Source organism: Nilaparvata lugens, chromosome 5 (assembly GCF_014356525.2).
Source record: "Nilaparvata lugens isolate BPH chromosome 5, ASM1435652v1, whole genome shotgun sequence".
Classification (NCBI taxonomy): Eukaryota; Metazoa; Arthropoda; class Insecta; order Hemiptera; family Delphacidae; genus Nilaparvata; species Nilaparvata lugens.
The window spans coordinates 28,891,038-28,910,210 of record NC_052508.1 but is presented as its reverse complement, the minus strand read 5'-3'; the positions used below and the strand labels follow the sequence as shown (position 1 = coordinate 28,910,210).

General features: G+C 39.0%; 1 protein-coding gene across 2 annotated transcripts in view; it reads right to left on the bottom strand.

The window, feature by feature from the left end:
- Window positions 1-573: 573 nt before the first annotated feature.
- Window positions 574-19,173, bottom strand: part of LOC111047345 (nucleolar protein 11) — a 37,087-nt gene continuing 18,487 nt past the window's right edge. Inside the window, exons 6-8 of one of the 2 annotated variants that reach the window (XM_039428095.1) lie at window positions 18,293-18,631; window positions 11,029-11,459; window positions 574-739 (exon numbers count right to left, since the gene is read on the bottom strand). In XM_039428095.1, coding sequence (XP_039284029.1) covers window positions 596-739; window positions 11,029-11,459; window positions 18,293-18,631 — 914 coding nt within the window. In that variant the 3' untranslated portion in view covers window positions 574-595. Of the gene's footprint in view, window positions 740-11,028; window positions 11,460-15,101; window positions 15,533-18,292; window positions 18,632-19,173 lie in introns of both variants that reach the window. The other variant, XM_022333081.2, reaches the window with a different exon arrangement.

Below are 19,173 nucleotides of genomic sequence, written 5' to 3'. Positions count from 1 at the left end.
GTCCAAAAGTATTAAATTTCTAGAAAAATTGAAGATGAATATTGCATGAATCGTAGGAGATGTGAACGGGACTTGAAAGTTATTTACTTTTTGAGAAAAAGACTTACAAAGTTGCTCAATTTAACATTGAAAATATAGGAAGAATAGATATTTAGAGCACCAATGACGTCACACCGATCATCTGACTCTGATCAATAATTAAAAGATCGAGATGCGCGTGGCCAGTACCTTCTATTCTAGGTACCTTGGTTAAAACATATGACATTCTGCTTTCAATAACGTGGTAAGGGAATGAACAGAAATTTATTATTGATAGCTATAAAATGGTTATTTCTGGATATCTTATCTAAAAGGATACTGTACTGAAAAACAGATTAAGCAATATAAGATACTCCAACTTTGAAGACAGTGGACACAGTTTCTCAAATATGCCAACCAGAGGAATAGCTATACATTATAGCTACCGGAATATATCATAAAGCTATATTTAATGACACAATAATAAAATATAATAACTGCTATTTTATTGTACATCACATTGCTATTTACATGGTAGGTGTATGAATAAAACTATTCTTCATTATAAACTATTGATTTATTTCTCAAATAAAGGCAACTCTTCACATATATAAATGGAAGAATCCTTCTTAGATCCTTTTGCTCGATTTTTCGTTTCTTGCTTCAATGTAACAACATTTATTAGAGTGACGAGTTCTTGCCAGACATTCATATTTTTCATCTGAAAATAAGGATTAACATTAAAAATGTATACTGACTGACTTGTTTATACTTTCATGTTCTTGAAAAGTATTTCAGTATTTCACAATAGCTTTGGAAATCACAGCCTATTAAATAAAGTTTCCATGCAGAGAAATAACTAAAATAATTTATGAATTATTAAAAGACTGATCGGAAGGAAGTGCAAAACATGCAGTGCCCGCCATGATGATGAATATTTTTGTAAATATTCACAGTTGCCAGTGGCGCGGGCAACAAACACGGTGACGGTGCTGGCGCGGTGCGTTAGTATGTGTCCCTGAACGTTTGAAAGCCTTTGTTTTCTCACCCGCCGTAGCACGCCCGACACTCGGCCGTACGTCGGTGCGGTTATTGTGTGTCCCGGACATTACTCGGTGCGACGTAAGCCGTGTACACACCTGTCATGCAGCATTCCGATGACACTCTGACAACGGCCTAGAATGGTGCATGCCACAAATGCCCGTCATGTCATCTCTCTCCTCGTCATCACGTCTCCATCCCACAGAAATATCGGGACATTAGTGGTATGAGAACGCTGCATAACAGGTGTGGCTTTACTTGCATGTCAGCAATTGGAATGATGCGGTTACAAGGTGCGAGTAGGTGCAGATTAGTTCATTTTTCGTCAAAACACACTACAAAATCAAGCAGTGAGGTAAATAACCAACTGGAGGTAGAGGCTACGGCTAATATGACATCATAACTTATAGTTACTATACATACAGGATGGGTGAAAAGTCCGAGAACGGCTCAATATCTCATAGACAAACGTTATTTGACGATTGGAGTGATTGGGGATCCTACTCAAATTGGAAATACTACTTTACTATGATTTCAAAAATCTGGTCCGCCATCTTGGATCCGCCATATTGAATGCAACTTTATTTTTTTAAATAGGAAGGTGGTCATGCGATACATGATTTCGATACGAAATTTCAAAGCAGAAAGGAGAGAAAAAAGTATGAGAACGGCTTGGTATCTCATAAAAGATTGTGATTCCAAGGTGGGTGTGATTGAGGATCCCTCTCAAATTGAAAATACTACTTCACTATGACTTCAAAAATCTGGTCCGCCATCTTGGATCCGCCATATTGAATGCAACTTTATTTTTTTAAATGGGAAGGTTGTCATGCAATAAATGATTTCGATACGAAATTTCAAGGAAAAATGAATGGTGAAAACCGCACATCGATATCTCAAACAGTTCAGAAGATATTCACATTATAATTCAATACCACGTATGTATTAATTCATTTCTGATGTGCATGATATTGATTAATAATGTGAATATCTTCTGAACGGTTTGAGATATCGATATGCGGTTCTCACCATTCATTTTTTTCTTGAAATTTCGTATCGAAATCATCCATCTCATGACCACCTTCCTATTTAAAAAATAAAGTTGCATTCAATATGGCGGATCCAAGATGGTGGACCAGATTTTTAATGCCATAGTAAAGTAGTATTTTCAATTTGAGTAGGATCCCCAATCACTCCAATCATCAAATAACGTTTGTCTATGAGATATTGAGCCGTTCTCGGACTTTTCACCCACTCTGTATAAAGTGTTACTATTTTAGCGTTCCTTCTAATCCTGTTCGTTTGTTAATAAGGTGAGGAAATAATGAGTCAAATAACATTTACTAGGATAATTGGACAAAACGCAGTTGCCTCAATCAGTAGTTATTCAGCTCGGAAGCGCATACTGCCACCCACGGCCATCGCTAGTATGATGCTCCAGCATCACGAAAAATGCAACGTTGCATAACACGTTTCAGTCAGCCCGAGTTGAAAGCCAGTGTGTGTGAAGAGAACGGCCAGGCGTTGAATACATGGAACCTGAAGTCCAGTATTGGATTGGTACGAGAGAGAGAGAGAGAGATGCTCATAATGTTTAATTATTGATACTGAAGCTACAAATACTAGCTCTCTATAGCTTCAGTATCAATATCTTCATTCTCATATTAGATTGTTCTTCAATTAATAAATGTAACTAGAACGCTTGTATTTGACCGCCATAATTTTGTCTGACCGCTTTCTATGAAAACACACTCTAAAATAGTGATGAATATTTTTAATGCATACATCTAGCCAGCTAACACTGAACCCAGGCCTAGTACTACAATGTAGCCAGCTCGTTGCGGATAGGATACAATTGAAAGAAATAACCTATAGTGAGATTCACTTTATAAACAAAGTAACTGATTAACATTGGGTTTCTTATCATTGTCTATAATTAGACAAAGCAGATGCAATTATAAAGTTTAATCATGAGACATGAGATCAATTTTTTTTCATGAATATACAGTGTGTTTACGAACTAATTACCAATACTCTAGGGCATTGTTCCTGGGTAACAAACATATCTAAATATCAATTATTTAAATTGTCCAGAAGTCTTCACTTACTCCCACAGCGTCCATTTCATGCTTTTATCACTTTTTATTTTTTTCCAAATAATGAATGAATTTTATTTGTAACCAAAAACAAAATACAAAAAAGCTTTACAAAAAATAAATATAAGTATATGCTACTGCACTTAAACTAAGATTCATACATAAAAATTAAGAAAATGTTAATTTATTCAATTATAAATAATAACGAAATGATATCTTTATTCATGATATTATGAATGATAGTTATTATGTTATAATAGTGTTATTATAGTAATAATAGTTATTAATTTACGCTCACATGCATTAGTACAGTAGGTGAGGCAAAAACACCGGCATAATGGTTAAACATACGAAATTGAAAATTTGCACGATATTTTATAACAACTAGACAAAGCTACAAAACAATTATGAAAATTTTGTTACATAACCCTCTTGGTCTTGGCATGTGTTTAGAAAAGCTGCCATATCTTAGTTAATATTGGCACAATCTTAACAAATAAGGTACCAATCGATAGCTAATTAAATTTACTAAAACTATATACAGAGTGCGGCAGTCAATCGCGCATTTTTGAAATAGGTGTAAAAAATAAACGGACGTAGATATCAAAATTATATTCATAAAATATTTTTCTACATTAAAAAGCATTTAAGAAACATTGAAAATAATCACTGTTTGAGAATAACATCAGCAAGATGGCGGCCTTCCCGAGTACGGCATTCACGCAGGCGTTTTGCGAAGCTGTTCATAACATCACGAAGAGGAATTCTCTCAATTTCTAGCCGGATTCTTGCCTTCAGTTCACCAACAGTATGAGGTCTTTCTTCGTATACTTTACTTTTTAGGTAACCCCACAAGAAAAAATCACACGCAGTGAGGTCTGGTGAACGGGGCGGCCACGGAACCGGGCCATTGCGGGGAATCACTCGGTTTGGAAAAACTCAGTTAAGAACATTCATGCTCACGCGGGCTGTGTGACTTGTTGCTCCATCTTGTTGAAACAATGTTTCTTCATTCACTTCATGTTGCCGAAGCTGAGGAATGAAGAATGTCCTTAACATTGTTGAATAGCGCTCAGCATTCACAGTAACAGATCGCTCTCTTTCGTTTTCAAAAAAATAAGGGCCTATGATACCCGACGAGGACAATGCGCACCAAACTGTTACCTTAGATGAATGGAGAGGTTTTTGATGTAATTGTTGCGGGTTCTGGTCACTCCAATACCTAAAGTTCTCAGCCTAAGAATTCCTCAGCCTATGCTTCGTAATGTTATGAACAGCTTCGCAAATTGCCTGCGCTAATGCCGTACTCGGGAAGCCATCTTGCTGATGTTATTTTCAAACAGTGATTATTTTCAATGTTTCTTAAATGCTTTTTAATGTAGAAAAATATTTTATGAATATAACTTTGATATCTACGTCCGTTTATTTTTTACACCTATTTCAAAAATGCGCGATTGACTGCCGCACCCTGTATATAGTTTTAGTAAATTTAATTAGCTATCGATTGGTACCTTATTTGTTAAGATTGTGCCAATATTAACTAAGATATGGCAGCTTTTCTAAACACATGCCAAGACCAAGAGGGTTATGTAACAAAATTTTCATAATTGTTTTGTAGCTTTGTCTAGTTGTTATAAAATATCGTGCAAAGTTTCAATTTCGTATGTTTAACCATTACTTGGAAAAAATAATAAGTGAAAAAAGCAAAATGGCCGCTGTGTGAGTAACTGAAGACTTCCGGACAATTAAAATATGATATTTAGATATTGAATAAAAAAGACTAAGAAATTGTCAAAAACCACAGATTTAAATCTGAATAATTACCACAATATCAACTTCTCAACTAAACAAAAAGTGATATTTAGATATGTTTGTTACCCAGGAACAATGCCCTAGAGAATTGGTAAGCTGTTCATAACATCACGAAGAGGAATTCTCTCAATTTCTAGCCGGATTCTTGCCTTCAGTTCACCAACAGTATGAGGTCTTTCTTCGTATACTTTACTTTTTAGGTAACCCCACAAGAAAAAATCACACGCAGTGAGGTCTGGTGAACGGGGCGGCCACGGAACCGGGCCATTGCGGGGAATCACTCGGTTTGGAAAAACTCAGTTAAGAACATTCATGCTCACGCGGGCTGTGTGACTTGTTGCTCCATCTTGTTGAAACAATGTTTCTTCATTCACTTCATGTTGCCGAAGCTGAGGAATGAAGAATGTCCTTAACATTGTTGAATAGCGCTCAGCATTCACAGTAACAGATCGCTCTCTTTCGTTTTCAAAAAAATAAGGGCCTATGATACCCGACGAGGACAATGCGCACCAAACTGTTACCTTAGATGAATGGAGAGGTTTTTGATGTAATTGTTGCGGGTTCTGGTCACTCCAATACCTAAAGTTCTCAGCCTAAGAATTCCTCAGCCTATGCTTCGTAATGTTATGAACAGCTTCGCAAATTGCCTGCGCTAATGCCGTACTCGGGAAGCCATCTTGCTGATGTTATTTTCAAACAGTGATTATTTTCAATGTTTCTTAAATGCTTTTTAATGTAGAAAAATATTTTATGAATATAACTTTGATATCTACGTCCGTTTATTTTTTACACCTATTTCAAAAATGCGCGATTGACTGCCGCACCCTGTATATAGTTTTAGTAAATTTAATTAGCTATCGATTGGTACCTTATTTGTTAAGATTGTGCCAATATTAACTAAGATATGGCAGCTTTTCTAAACACATGCCAAGACCAAGAGGGTTATGTAACAAAATTTTCATAATTGTTTTGTAGCTTTGTCTAGTTGTTATAAAATATCGTGCAAAGTTTCAATTTCGTATGTTTAACCATTACTTGGAAAAAATAATAAGTGAAAAAAGCAAAATGGCCGCTGTGTGAGTAACTGAAGACTTCCGGACAATTAAAATATGATATTTAGATATTGAATAAAAAAGACTAAGAAATTGTCAAAAACCACAGATTTAAATCTGAATAATTACCACAATATCAACTTCTCAACTAAACAAAAAGTGATATTTAGATATGTTTGTTACATAACCCTCTTGGTCTTGGCATGTGTTTAGAAAAGCTGCCATATCTTAGTTAATATTGGCACAATCTTAACAAATAAGGTACCAATCGATAGCTAATTAAATTTACTAAAACTATATACAGAGTGCGGCAGTCAATCGCGCATTTTTGAAATAGGTGTAAAAAATAAACGGACGTAGATATCAAAATTATATTCATAAAATATTTTTCTACATTAAAAAGCATTTAAGAAACATTGAAAATAATCACTGTTTGAGAATAACATCAGCAAGATGGCGGCCTTCCCGAGTACGGCATTCACGCAGGCGTTTTGCGAAGCTGTTCATAACATCACGAAGAGGAATTCTCTCAATTTCTAGCCGGATTCTTGCCTTCAGTTCACCAACAGTATGAGGTCTTTCTTCGTATACTTTACTTTTTAGGTAACCCCACAAGAAAAATCACACGCAGTGAGGTCTGGTGAACGGGGCGGCCACGGAACCGGGCCATTGCGGGGAATCACTCGGTTTGGAAAAACTCAGTTAAGAACATTCATGCTCACGCGGGCTGTGTGACTTGTTGCTCCATCTTGTTGAAACAATGTTTCTTCATTCACTTCATGTTGCCGAAGCTGAGGAATGAAGAATGTCCTTAACATTGTTGAATAGCGCTCAGCATTCACAGTAACAGATCGCTCTCTTTCGTTTTCAAAAAATAAGGGCCTATGATACCCGACGAGGACAATGCGCACCAAACTGTTACCTTAGATGAATGGAGAGGTTTTTGATGTAATTGTTGCGGGTTCTGGTCACTCCAATACCTAAAGTTCTCAGCCTAAGAATTCCTCAGCCTATGCTTCGTAATGTTATGAACAGCTTCGCAAATTGCCTGCGCTAATGCCGTACTCGGGAAGCCATCTTGCTGATGTTATTTTCAAACAGTGATTATTTTCAATGTTTCTTAAATGCTTTTTAATGTAGAAAAATATTTTATGAATATAACTTTGATATCTACGTCCGTTTATTTTTTACACCTATTTCAAAAATGCGCGATTGACTGCCGCACCCTGTATATAGTTTTAGTAAATTTAATTAGCTATCGATTGGTACCTTATTTGTTAAGATTGTGCCAATATTAACTAAGATATGGCAGCTTTTCTAAACACATGCCAAGACCAAGAGGGTTATGTAACAAAATTTTCATAATTGTTTTGTAGCTTTGTCTAGTTGTTATAAAATATCGTGCAAAGTTTCAATTTCGTATGTTTAACCATTACTTGGAAAAAATAATAAGTGAAAAAAGCAAAATGGCCGCTGTGTGAGTAACTGAAGACTTCCGGACAATTAAAATATGATATTTAGATATTGAATAAAAAAGACTAAGAAATTGTCAAAAACCACAGATTTAAATCTGAATAATTACCACAATATCAACTTCTCAACTAAACAAAAAGTGATATTTAGATATGTTTGTTACCCAGGAACAATGCCCTAGAGAATTGGTAAGGAGTTGATAAACACCCTGTATAGTAAATTAATATTGAGATACAGATTGCCAGTATGTGAGTGAGTGACTTAAATCTCTCTATTACAATAGAGTAGAATATAGTTTAGTAAAACCAATAATCATTCTATTAGTTCCAGAGCCTTAGCTCATACAAATGTAGATTAGTTTATTCTTCACCAGAGTCGATAGACTGGGGAATTGTCAGATTAATTCAATTAGAACACTCCATAAGGTGTTGTGGGGTGAGCAAAGTGTGATCAACTGATCATAGTGCTTAAGCCTCAATAGGCCTATCTATGTAAGAGTAGCCATAAGGTGTTGTGGGGTGAGCAAAGTGTGATCAACTGATCATAGTGCTTAAGCCTCAATAGGCCTATCTATGTAAGAGTGATCATAAGGTATTGTGGGGTGAGCAAAGTGTGATCAACTGATCATAGTGCTTAAGCCTCAATAGGCCTATCTATGTAAGAGTGGCCATAAGGTGTTGTGGGGTGAGCAAATTGTGATCAAATGATCATAGTGCTTAAGCCTCAATAGGCCTATCTATGTAAGAGTGATCATAAGGTATTGTGGGGTGAGCAAATTGTGATCAAATGATCATAGTGCTTAAGCCTCAATAGGCCTATCTATGTAAGAGTGGCCACTAACGACAGGACAAGTAGTGTATTCACACATACTAGTCATGCATTTTGTGTCATTAGCAAGAGGCTTCAAACAAAAAACTGTTTAAAGCAGCTTATAACACAAAATAAACAACCAATAACAATAAATAAACCACTGGGAAATATGAAATCATAATGATATAAAAATAATTGACCGAGCAAAGTGGGATCTAAGATTGAAGTTGACGGTTTTGCATCTCTCTTTATGTATTTATGTATGCATGTTTGTTCCACAATTATGGCGAAACGCTACAATAGATTATCAGGAAATTTGAAAGGAATGTTCTTTGCGTACAGTTCTCCAGATTAGCAACATGACAGCACAAAATAGTCAGTAGGTTATATAGAGGATCAGCACAAAAAAGTTGGCGACACTGACTGTGATTGAATTTCAATGCCTAAACAAGATAAAACCCCCATCACCACGCAATCTATCATCAGAGCGTTTCGAGTGGCTCACTTGATAACACACTCGACTCCTAAGCGAAAGGTTGATGTGGTTGAGGGTTCGATTCGCTGAAGGACCTTCAGCAAGATATCTCAGAGGTGAGATCCGGCTCAAACATTTTTGTGTCACTTATCTAATATTTGCTGTGAGCATCTAATGATGCCACAACTAACAAGTAAATTATTAGGTTGTCATGGAATAATTCGTGCTGCTCTGTAGAATAGTGGCCTAATTGCAGGGAATGTTTTTGGAATTTTGGGCGGGGCTTAAGAGTTGACTTTGGCTACATCCCCGATTTCTATGCATATGTTGACTTGTATAGTCTGTCCAAATTGCCATGAGCCCTGAAAGATTAAGCCGACCCTCGCTCCCCCACGCGCAGGCACAAACGCCCGGCCTACCTGCACCATTGATATACTATTTATACTACATAGTATAAAGGTAGGCAGACCGTCCCTTTACTCACACACACACAAAAGGAGACTGCGCTTGAGTGTGTGAGTAGTAGGAGGGTCGGCCTAATCCTTCAGAGCTCATGCCTGTTTGGACAGAGTATAGGTATGTCTTGCAGGAAATTAGCATTTGTGATAGTTGTTCACAACAGATGATAAGCATTGTTGATATGCCAACCCAATAACCCATTGGCCGTTTTCATACAGATATCTTCCCGACACAACAATACATGACATGACTGAACTCACTCTGATGGACAGTATTAGAGGAGGCTGTGATTTATAACTGCACGAAATCAAATTTTTACAGAACTACTAGTTTAACCTCAAATAGAGTAACAAAGAGAAAATTAACAACAAAATTAAAGATATAAAAATTCAACCTCAAGATCTAAGATTGAAGTTGACGGTTTTGCATCTCTCTTTATGTATTTATGTATGCATGTTTGTTCCACAATTATGGCGAAACGCTACAATAGATTATCAGGAAATTTGAAAGGAATGTTCTTTGCGTACAGTTCTCCAGATTAGCAACATGACAGCACAAAATAGTCAGTAGGTTATATAGAGGATCAGCACAAAAAAGTTGGCGACACTGACTGTGATTGAATTTCAATGCCTAAACAAGATAAAACCCCCATCACCACGCAATCTATCATCAGAGCGTTTCGAGTGGCTCAGTTGATAACACACTCGACTCCTAAGCGAAAGGTTGATGTGGTTGAGGGTTCGATTCGCTGAAGGACCTTCAGCAAGATATCTCAGAGATGAGATCCGGCTCAAACATTTTTGTGTCACTTATCTAATATTTTCTGTGAGCATCTAATGATGCCACAACTAACAAGTAAATTATTAGGTTGTCATGGAATAATTCGTGCTGCTCTGTAGAATAGTGGCCTAATTGCAGGGAATGTTTTTGGAATTTTGGGCGGGGCTTAAGAGTTGACTTTGGCTACATCCCCGATTTCTATGCATATGTTGACTTGTATAGTCTGTCCAAACTGCCATGAGCCCTGAAAGATTAAGCCGACCCTCGCTCCCCCACGCGCAGGCACAAACGCCCGGCCTACCTGCACCATTGATATACTATTTATACTACATAGTATAAAGGTAGGCAGACCGTCCCTTTACTCACACACACACAAAAGGAGACTGCGCTTGAGTGTGTGAGTAGTAGGAGGGTCGGCCTAATCCTTCAGAGCTCATGCCTGTTTGGACAGAGTATAGGTATGTCTTGCAGGAAATTAGCATTTGGTGATAGTTGTTCACAACAGATGATAAGCATTGTTGATATGCCAACCCAATAACCCATTGGCCGTTTTCATACAGATATCTTCCCGACACAACAATACATGACATGACTGAACTCACTCTGATGGACAGTATTAGAGGAGGCTGTGATTTATAACTGCACGAAATCAAATTTTTACAGAACTACTAGTTTAACCTCAAATAGAGTAACAAAGAGAAAATTAACAACAAAAATTAAAGATATAAAAATTCAACCTCAAGATTTTTGTTTGAAGCCTTTCGCTGTGATGACACAACAATGCATGAATAAATGTGTGTACATACATGTTTTGGAAAGTATGTTCTTCAATCTCAAAATATGATGAGGAACATATTTTGCAGCATTTACGATAGGCCTATTGAGGTTTAAGATCTATGATCAGTTGATCATACTTTGCTCACCACAGGACATCTTATGAGTGAATCACTAATCCGACAACTCCGCAGTCAATCGACTGTGTACGCAACTAAACTGTAGATTGTGACATTACCTGGTTGTCAATGACATTCCTGAGCTTGGCGAGTGCAGTGTTGGCGGCCGCGTCCTTGGAGAAGAGGAAGTGCTGGCAGAAGGCGTCGACGACGAAGGTGGCCCAGTCGAGGGTGCGCGCGCAGCAGGGCCGCTGCACGAGGCGTTCGGTCAGCTGATCAATGAGGCCGACCACGTGGCCTGCGGGCAGAAGGCCTCGCGCCAAGGCCAGTGTTCGGTCGTCGTTCTGCACTGGCTGCGACAACAGCTGATCGACCAGAGGCTGGATGCTCTCGCGACCCGGCTGCATGCAAAGGGCCAGCGTCTTCAGCTGCCATTCGGCTGGCACGTCCACTAGCTGACTGCTGCCGCACAGCGCTTGCAGCATGCCTGTGTCGCCCTTCTCCAAGTAGACTGGGAAGAACAGGTTGGCTATGGCTGCTTCTGAAAGGCCTGTACAACACAAATTACATATGAATCCTACATACAGGGTGTTTACGAACTCACTACCAATACTATAGCTAGGGCATTGTTGCTGGCTAACAAACATATCTAAGTATCATATTTAAATTGCCCGAAAGTCTTCAGTTACTCACACAGCGGCCATTTTGCTTTTTTCACTCATTTTTCTCTAAATAATGGTTGACGGTTTTGCATCTCTCTTTATGTATTTATGTATGCATGTTTGTTCCACAATTATGGCGAAACGCTACAATAGATTATCAGGAAATTTGAAAGGAATGTTCTTTGCGTACAGTTCTCCAGATTAGCAACATGACAGCACAAAATAGTCAGTAGGTTATATAGAGGATCAGCACAAAAAAGTTGGCGACACTGACTGTGATTGAATTTCAATGCCTAAACAAGATAAAACCCCCATCACCACACAATCTATCATCAGAGCGTTTCGAGTGGCTCAGTTGATAACACACTCGACTCCTAAGCGAAAGGTTGATGTGGTTGAGGGTTCGATTCGCTGAAGGACCTTCAGCAAGATATCTCAGAGATGAGATCCGGCTCAAACATTTTTGTGTCACTTATCTAATATTTGCTGTGAGCATCTAATGATGCCACAACTAACAAGTAAATTATTAGGTTGTCATGGAATAATTCGTGCTGCTCTGTAGAATAGTGGCCTAATTGCAGGGAATGTTTTTGGAATTTTGGGCGGGGCTTAAGAGTTGACTTTGGCTACATCCCCGATTTCTATGCATATGTTGACTTGTATAGTCTGTCCAAACTGCCATGAGCCCTGAAAGATTAAGCCGACCCTCGCTCCCCCACGCGCAGGCACACGCCCGGCCTACCTGCGCCATTGATATACTATTTATACTACATAGTATACAGGTAGGCAGACCGTCCCTTTACTCACACACACACACACAAAAGGAGACTGCGCTTGAGTGTGTGAGTAGTAGGAGGGTCGGCCTAATCCTTCAGAGCTCATGCCTGTTTGGACAGAGTATAGGTATGTCTTGCAGGAAATTAGCATTTGTTGATAGTTGTTCACAACAGATGATAAGCATTGTTGATATGCCAACCCAATAACCCATTGGCCGTTTTCATACAGATATCTTCCCGACACAACATTAAATGACATGACTGAACTCACTCTGATGGACAGTATTAGAGGAGGCTGTGATTTATAACTGCACGAAATCAAATTTTTACAGAACTACTAGTTTAACCTCAAATAGAGTAACAAAGAGAAAATTAACAACAAAAATTAAAGATATAAAAATTCAACCTCAAGATTTTTGTTTGAAGCCTTTCGCTGTGATGACACAACAATGCATGAATACATGTGTGTACATACATGTTTTGGAAAGTATGTTCTTCAATCTCAAAATATGATGAGGAACATATTTTCCAGCATTTACGATAGGCCTATTGAGGTTTAAGATCTATGATCAGTTGATCATACTTTGCTCACCACAGGACATCTTATGAGTGAGTCACTAATCCGACAACTCCGCAGTCAATCGACTGTGTACGCAACTGAACTGTAGATTGTGACATTACCTGGTTGTCAATGACATTCCTGAGCTTGGCGAGTGCAGTGTTGGCGGCCGCGTCCTTGGAGAAGAGGAAGTGCTGGCAGAAGGCGTCGACGACGAAGGTGGCCCAGTCGAGGGTGCGCGCGCAGCAGGGCCGCTGCACGAGGCGTTCGGTCAGCTGATCAATGAGGCCGACCACGTGGCCTGCGGGCAGAAGGCCTCGCGCCAAGGCCAGTGTTCGGTCGTCGTTCTGCACTGGCTGCGACAACAGCTGATCGACCAGAGGCTGGATGCTCTCGCGACCCGGCTGCATGCAAAGGGCCAGCGTCTTCAACTGCCATTCGGCTGGCACGTCCACTAGCTGACTGCTGCCGCACAGCGCTTGCAGCATGCCTGTGTCGCCCTTCTCCAAGTAGACTGGGAAGAACAGGTTGGCTATGGCTGCTTCTGAAAGGCCTGTACAACACAAATTACATATGAATCCTACATACAGGGTGTTTACGAACTCACTACCAATACTACAGCTAGGGCATTGTTGCTGGCTAACAAACATATCTAAGTATCATATTTAAATTGCCCGAAAGTCTTCAGTTACTCACACAGCGGCCATTTTGCTTTTTTCACTCATTTTTCTCTAAATAATGGTTAAACATACGAAATTGAAACTTTACACAATCATTTATAACAACTAGACAAAGCTACAAAAAATTATGATATTTTTTCAAATTCATAAAAAATGGCGGCCATTTAAAATATAGTTTCTTGAATAACTCAGATACCGTTGGTTTTACAATAGATTATCAGGAAATTTGAAAGGAATGTTCTTTGCGTACAGTTCTCCAGATTAGCAACATGACAGCACAAAATAGTCAGTAGGTTATATAGAGGATCAGCACAAAAAAGTTGGCGACACTGACTGTGATTGAATTTCAATGCCTAAACAAGATAAAACCCCCATCACCACGCAATCTATCATCAGAGCGTTTCGAGTGGCTCACTTGATAACACACTCGACTCCTAAGCGAAAGGTTGATGTGGTTGAGGGTTCGATTCGCTGAAGGACCTTCAGCAAGATATCTCAGAGGTGAGATCCGGCTCAAACATTTTTGTGTCACTTATCTAATATTTGCTGTGAGCATCTAATGATGCCACAACTAACAAGTAAATTATTAGGTTGTCATGGAATAATTCGTGCTGCTCTGTAGAATAGTGGCCTAATTGCAGGGAATGTTTTTGGAATTTTGGGCGGGGCTTAAGAGTTGACTTTGGCTACATCCCCGATTTCTATGCATATGTTGACTTGTATAGTCTGTCCAAACTGCCATGAGCCCTGAAAGATTAAGCCGACCCTCGCTCCCCCACGCGCAGGCACAAACGCCCGGCCTACCTGCACCATTGATATACTATTTATACTACATAGTATAAAGGTAGGCAGACCGTCCCTTTACTCACACACACACAAAAGGAGACTGCGCTTGAGTGTGTGAGTAGTAGGAGGGTCGGCCTAATCCTTCAGAGCTCATGCCTGTTTGGACAGAGTATAGGTATGTCTTGCAGGAAATTAGCATTTGGTGATAGTTGTTCACAACAGATGATAAGCATTGTTGATATGCCAACCCAATAACCCATTGGCCGTTTTCATACAGATATCTTCCCGACACAACAATACATGACATGACTGAACTCACTCTGATGGACAGTATTAGAGGAGGCTGTGATTTATAACTGCACGAAATCAAATTTTTACAGAACTACTAGTTTAACCTCAAATAGAGTAACAAAGAGAAAATTAACAACAAAAATTAAAGATATAAAAATTCAACCTCAAGATTTTTGTTTGAAGCCTTTCGCTGTGATGACACAACAATGCATGAATAAATGTGTGTACATACATGTTTTGGAAAGTATGTTCTTCAATCTCAAAATATGATGAGGAACATATTTTCCAGCATTTACGATAGGCCTATTGAGGTTTAAGATCTATGATCAGTTGATCATACTTTGCTCACCACAGGACATCTTATGAGTGAATCACTAATCCGACAACTCCGCAGTCAATCGACTGTGTACGCAACTAAACTGTAGATTGTGACATTACCTGGTTGTCAATGACATTCCTGAGCTTGGCGAGTGCAGTGTTGGCGGCCGCGTCCTTGGAGAAGAGGAAGTGCTGGCAGAAGGCGTCGACGACGAAGGTGGCCCAGTCGAGGGTGCGCGCGCAGCAGGGCCGCTGCACGAGGCGTTCGGTCAGCTGATCAATGAGGCCGACCACGTGGTCTGCGGGCAGAAGGCCTCGCGCCAAGGCCAGTGTTCGGTCGTCGTTCTGCACTGGCTGCGACAACAGCTGATCGACCAGAGGCTGGATGCTCTCGCGACCCGGCTGCATGCAAAGGGCCAGCGTCTTCAGCTGCCATTCGGCTGGCACGTCCACTAGCTGACTGCTGCCGCACAGCGCTTGCAGCATGCCTGTGTCGCCCTTCTCCAAGTAGACTGGGAAGAACAGGTTGGCTATGGCTGCTTCTGAAAGGCCTGTACAACACAAATTACATATGAATCCTACATACAGGGTGTTTACGAACTCACTACCAATACTATAGCTAGGGCATTGTTGCTGGCTAACAAACATATCTAAGTATCATATTTAAATTGCCCGAAAGTCTTCAGTTACTCACACAGCGGCCATTTTGCTTTTTTCACTCATTTTTCTCTAAATAATGGTTAAACATACGAAATTGAAACTTTACACAATCATTTATAACAACTAGACAAAGCTACAAAAAATTATGATATTTTTTCAAATTCATAAAAAATGGCGGCCATTTAAAATATAGTTTCTTGAATAACTCAGATACCGTTGGTTTTACAAAAATTTACAGGAATAACTTTTTTAGTCAATTTAATTACCTATCGATTGGTACCTGATGTTTTGAGATTGGACCAATATTAACTGAGATATGGCGGCTTTAGACTAAGAGGGTTATGTAACATTAATATTATTGTTTGAAATGATCTAAAATAGATTACAAATGACATACAAAGCAGACGGAGACTGCTGCATTATTTTAGCAGACTTTAGCCGCATGCCTTGGCATGCACTGCAACTAACCCACAGCGGTGTCCTATCACTAAAGCTGCCATATCTCAGTTAATATTGGTGAAATCTTAAAACATCAGCTACTAATCGATAGGTAATTAAATTTACTATAAAAAGTTATTCTTGTATTTTTTTTTGTAAAACCAGCGGTTTCTGAGTTATTGAAGAAACAAACTTTTAAATGGCCGCCATTTTGTTTTATGAATTTGAAAAATTATAATATTTTTTTATAGCTTGGCCTAGTTGTTATAAATGATTGTGCAAAGTTTCAATTTCGTATGTTTAACCATTATTTAGAAAAAAACATAGGTGAAAAAAGCAAAATGGCCGCTGTGTGAGTAACTGAAGACTTCCGGACAATTTAAATATGATATTTAGATAATATGTTTCTTACCCAGGAACAATGCCCTAGAGTATTGATAGGAAGTTCGTGAACACCCTGTAAAGTGAGGTCCATGTTATAATGGCAGTATTTGATTAGCTATCCTTTTCTATCTTTCAACAAAGCAAATAGCGCTATCCTTTTCTAGCTCCACAACGTTGACAGATAGTTTTTGAACAATGTAGAAATAAAATTGATGAAAAAAGCATTTAGTCTCAATTATGAAAATTTATCATTAAATAATTGAAACATATCATTTATTGACAAATAATATTAATTGGTTATTTTTAACAAGAATGAAAAATACTGAGATTACAGTTGTATCAGTCTGGCCACTAATGGTAGAGCATCCATGTTTGGTATTCATATTAAGTTAGACACAAGTCATTTTATTTAGAATTATTCAAATGTAACCGCGCCAATTATCATCAATTTTTTGTTTGGTCTAGGAAGCCTTAGCTTCTTATCTAGCTATTACTGTAGCTGAGCTCGGGCATTATCTAACCACCCTGCCCCGGGCAAAACCTCGCATTCTCTCAACACCATGGGGTTGTGTGGCAGAGAGGTCCTTGAGTCCTAACTCCACCCTTAATAAAGGCAATTCAATTCAATTCAGCCACCCCCCGGGCATTCACTCGCTGGAACTCGAGTCGTGTACCTCTACTTGTGCTCTGGTTGCAATCCTAAAAATTCTCTCGTTTACGCTGCTACCGCTATGCTATGCTATAAACTCAAATGAATACCTCTTCTTGTTACCAATTCGAAAATCTCCATCACCTTCACCCTGCTCCGCTAAATAATGAAAGTGCGTCAAAAACCAAATAGGACAAACCTCATCGTATTGTTGCCTCACCCAGGACCTCTTATATACTACCGAACCTGAGTCTAGAAAAAAAGGCCGCCGTTTGTGGTGGTCTTATAGAAATTCCTTCTGAGAAAAAAATCACTAATCAGCTGTTAGAGAGCGTCTCAGTTTGTCGAAATCTCAGTTCGTCTAGTTCCCGTCCGTTCAAAATATCAATCATCATCATCATCATCAGGCTTGGTTCACTTATCACGGACTAATGCATAATAAACATGCATGTCATCCATGTTTATCATGCACATTCTCAGTGAAAGACTTCTAACATAAAATAAACAACCAATAACAATAAATAGACCACTGGAACCATTATGATTTGTATAATGGTGGAAAATAATTTTACCTCAGATAGAACAGCGGAGAAGAAAAAAATATTTGAGATACAAAAACCTAACCTCAAAAAAAATTTGCTCGAAGCGTTTCGCTGTGATCACAGCTGTGATGTTTATGACAACTGTGTATCATGCATGTTCCCCGTTAGTGGCCAGCCTCTGATATACCGGTATCGGCTAACTTCTGTAGAAGGCAGTAGCAAGGCAGAGAATCGGCAACGTACTTCTTCCTCTCTTTCTCCACTGCGATTATAATGTCAGCCTCACTAAAGAAAAATATTGTCCAAGATATTTTTTCGTTTATTATGCATTAGTCCTTAAGTGAACCACGCCTGATGATGATGATGTTGAATATGAATTAATATGAATTATTGAATCTTTTTAATTACTAAATTAGCCTCAAAATGACAGGGGTCAGTGTTCGAGCGCCTCCCTGTTGTAGCCGCCCCTTCATTTGGACTGTTATATAAATTAATATTAAAACCGTTTAAGACTTGAGCCTGTAGTTCATCTCTTAAAGTAGTGTAATTGTGAGTGATTGAATGAATAAATAAATAAATGGCAGCAAAAACACCTTACAATGAACACCTCAAAATGTACTAAATGTTTGGATACTAACCACTCTCAAGCAGACTGTCAATTCGCGCATGCAGTTGGTCAGGGGTGTGAGGAACCTCCGCCACCATCTCGGCGGTGGCAGGCTGACTGTGCTGCTCGTCGGTGGCGGTGGGCGTGGCCTGTGTGGGCGTGGCCGGTGTGGGCGTGGTCTGTGTGCCAAGCAGGGTGGCCAACTGCTGGGCGACCAGGCGGAAGTGAGCCACTGCCAAGTGGTTGCCAACTATTAGCAGCAGATCGGACGCACCTCCATGCCACAGTTTCGGCGACGTGCAATACAGCTTGAAGAAGTAGCGGCACTGTATCAGTCGGTGCCACACGTTGATTATCACTAGCAGCGCACCTGTGTAATATCAAAATGGTTATTCAACATTACATGAAACATAATTGGTTGAATAAATGAATCTACTAATTTCAGATTATCAAAAATTGGTAGCCTTTAAAAAATAGTTTTGCTTATGAGGTTGAGGCAAATAGATTCAATACGTTGAGGCAATCAATGAATTCCTGCATCTTAGTGATTGTTATTCTATGAGATCTTCTACAGAGTTGATTCCTCTTTATACCACTGACAACTGTTCACTTTGGAAAAAAAATTGAACAGAAAAAATGTAACAAAGAATCCTAACTGGGTTAGGATACTAAAACCAATTGAAATCAAAACTAAAATTCAAATTAAAATGTCACAGCTTAGTTCACAGAAGACAGTATAAGGTAGAAAACATGAATTTATTGATTAGCACAAATAATATAAGAGAGTTTGCAAGTTATAGACAATCATGTAGGAAGATATGAAGGTATAATACAAGATAGATATGAAGGAAAGTGAGTTGATTAAAACGTTTTAAAAACTGAACCCTACAATAATAATTTACAACTCTGAGG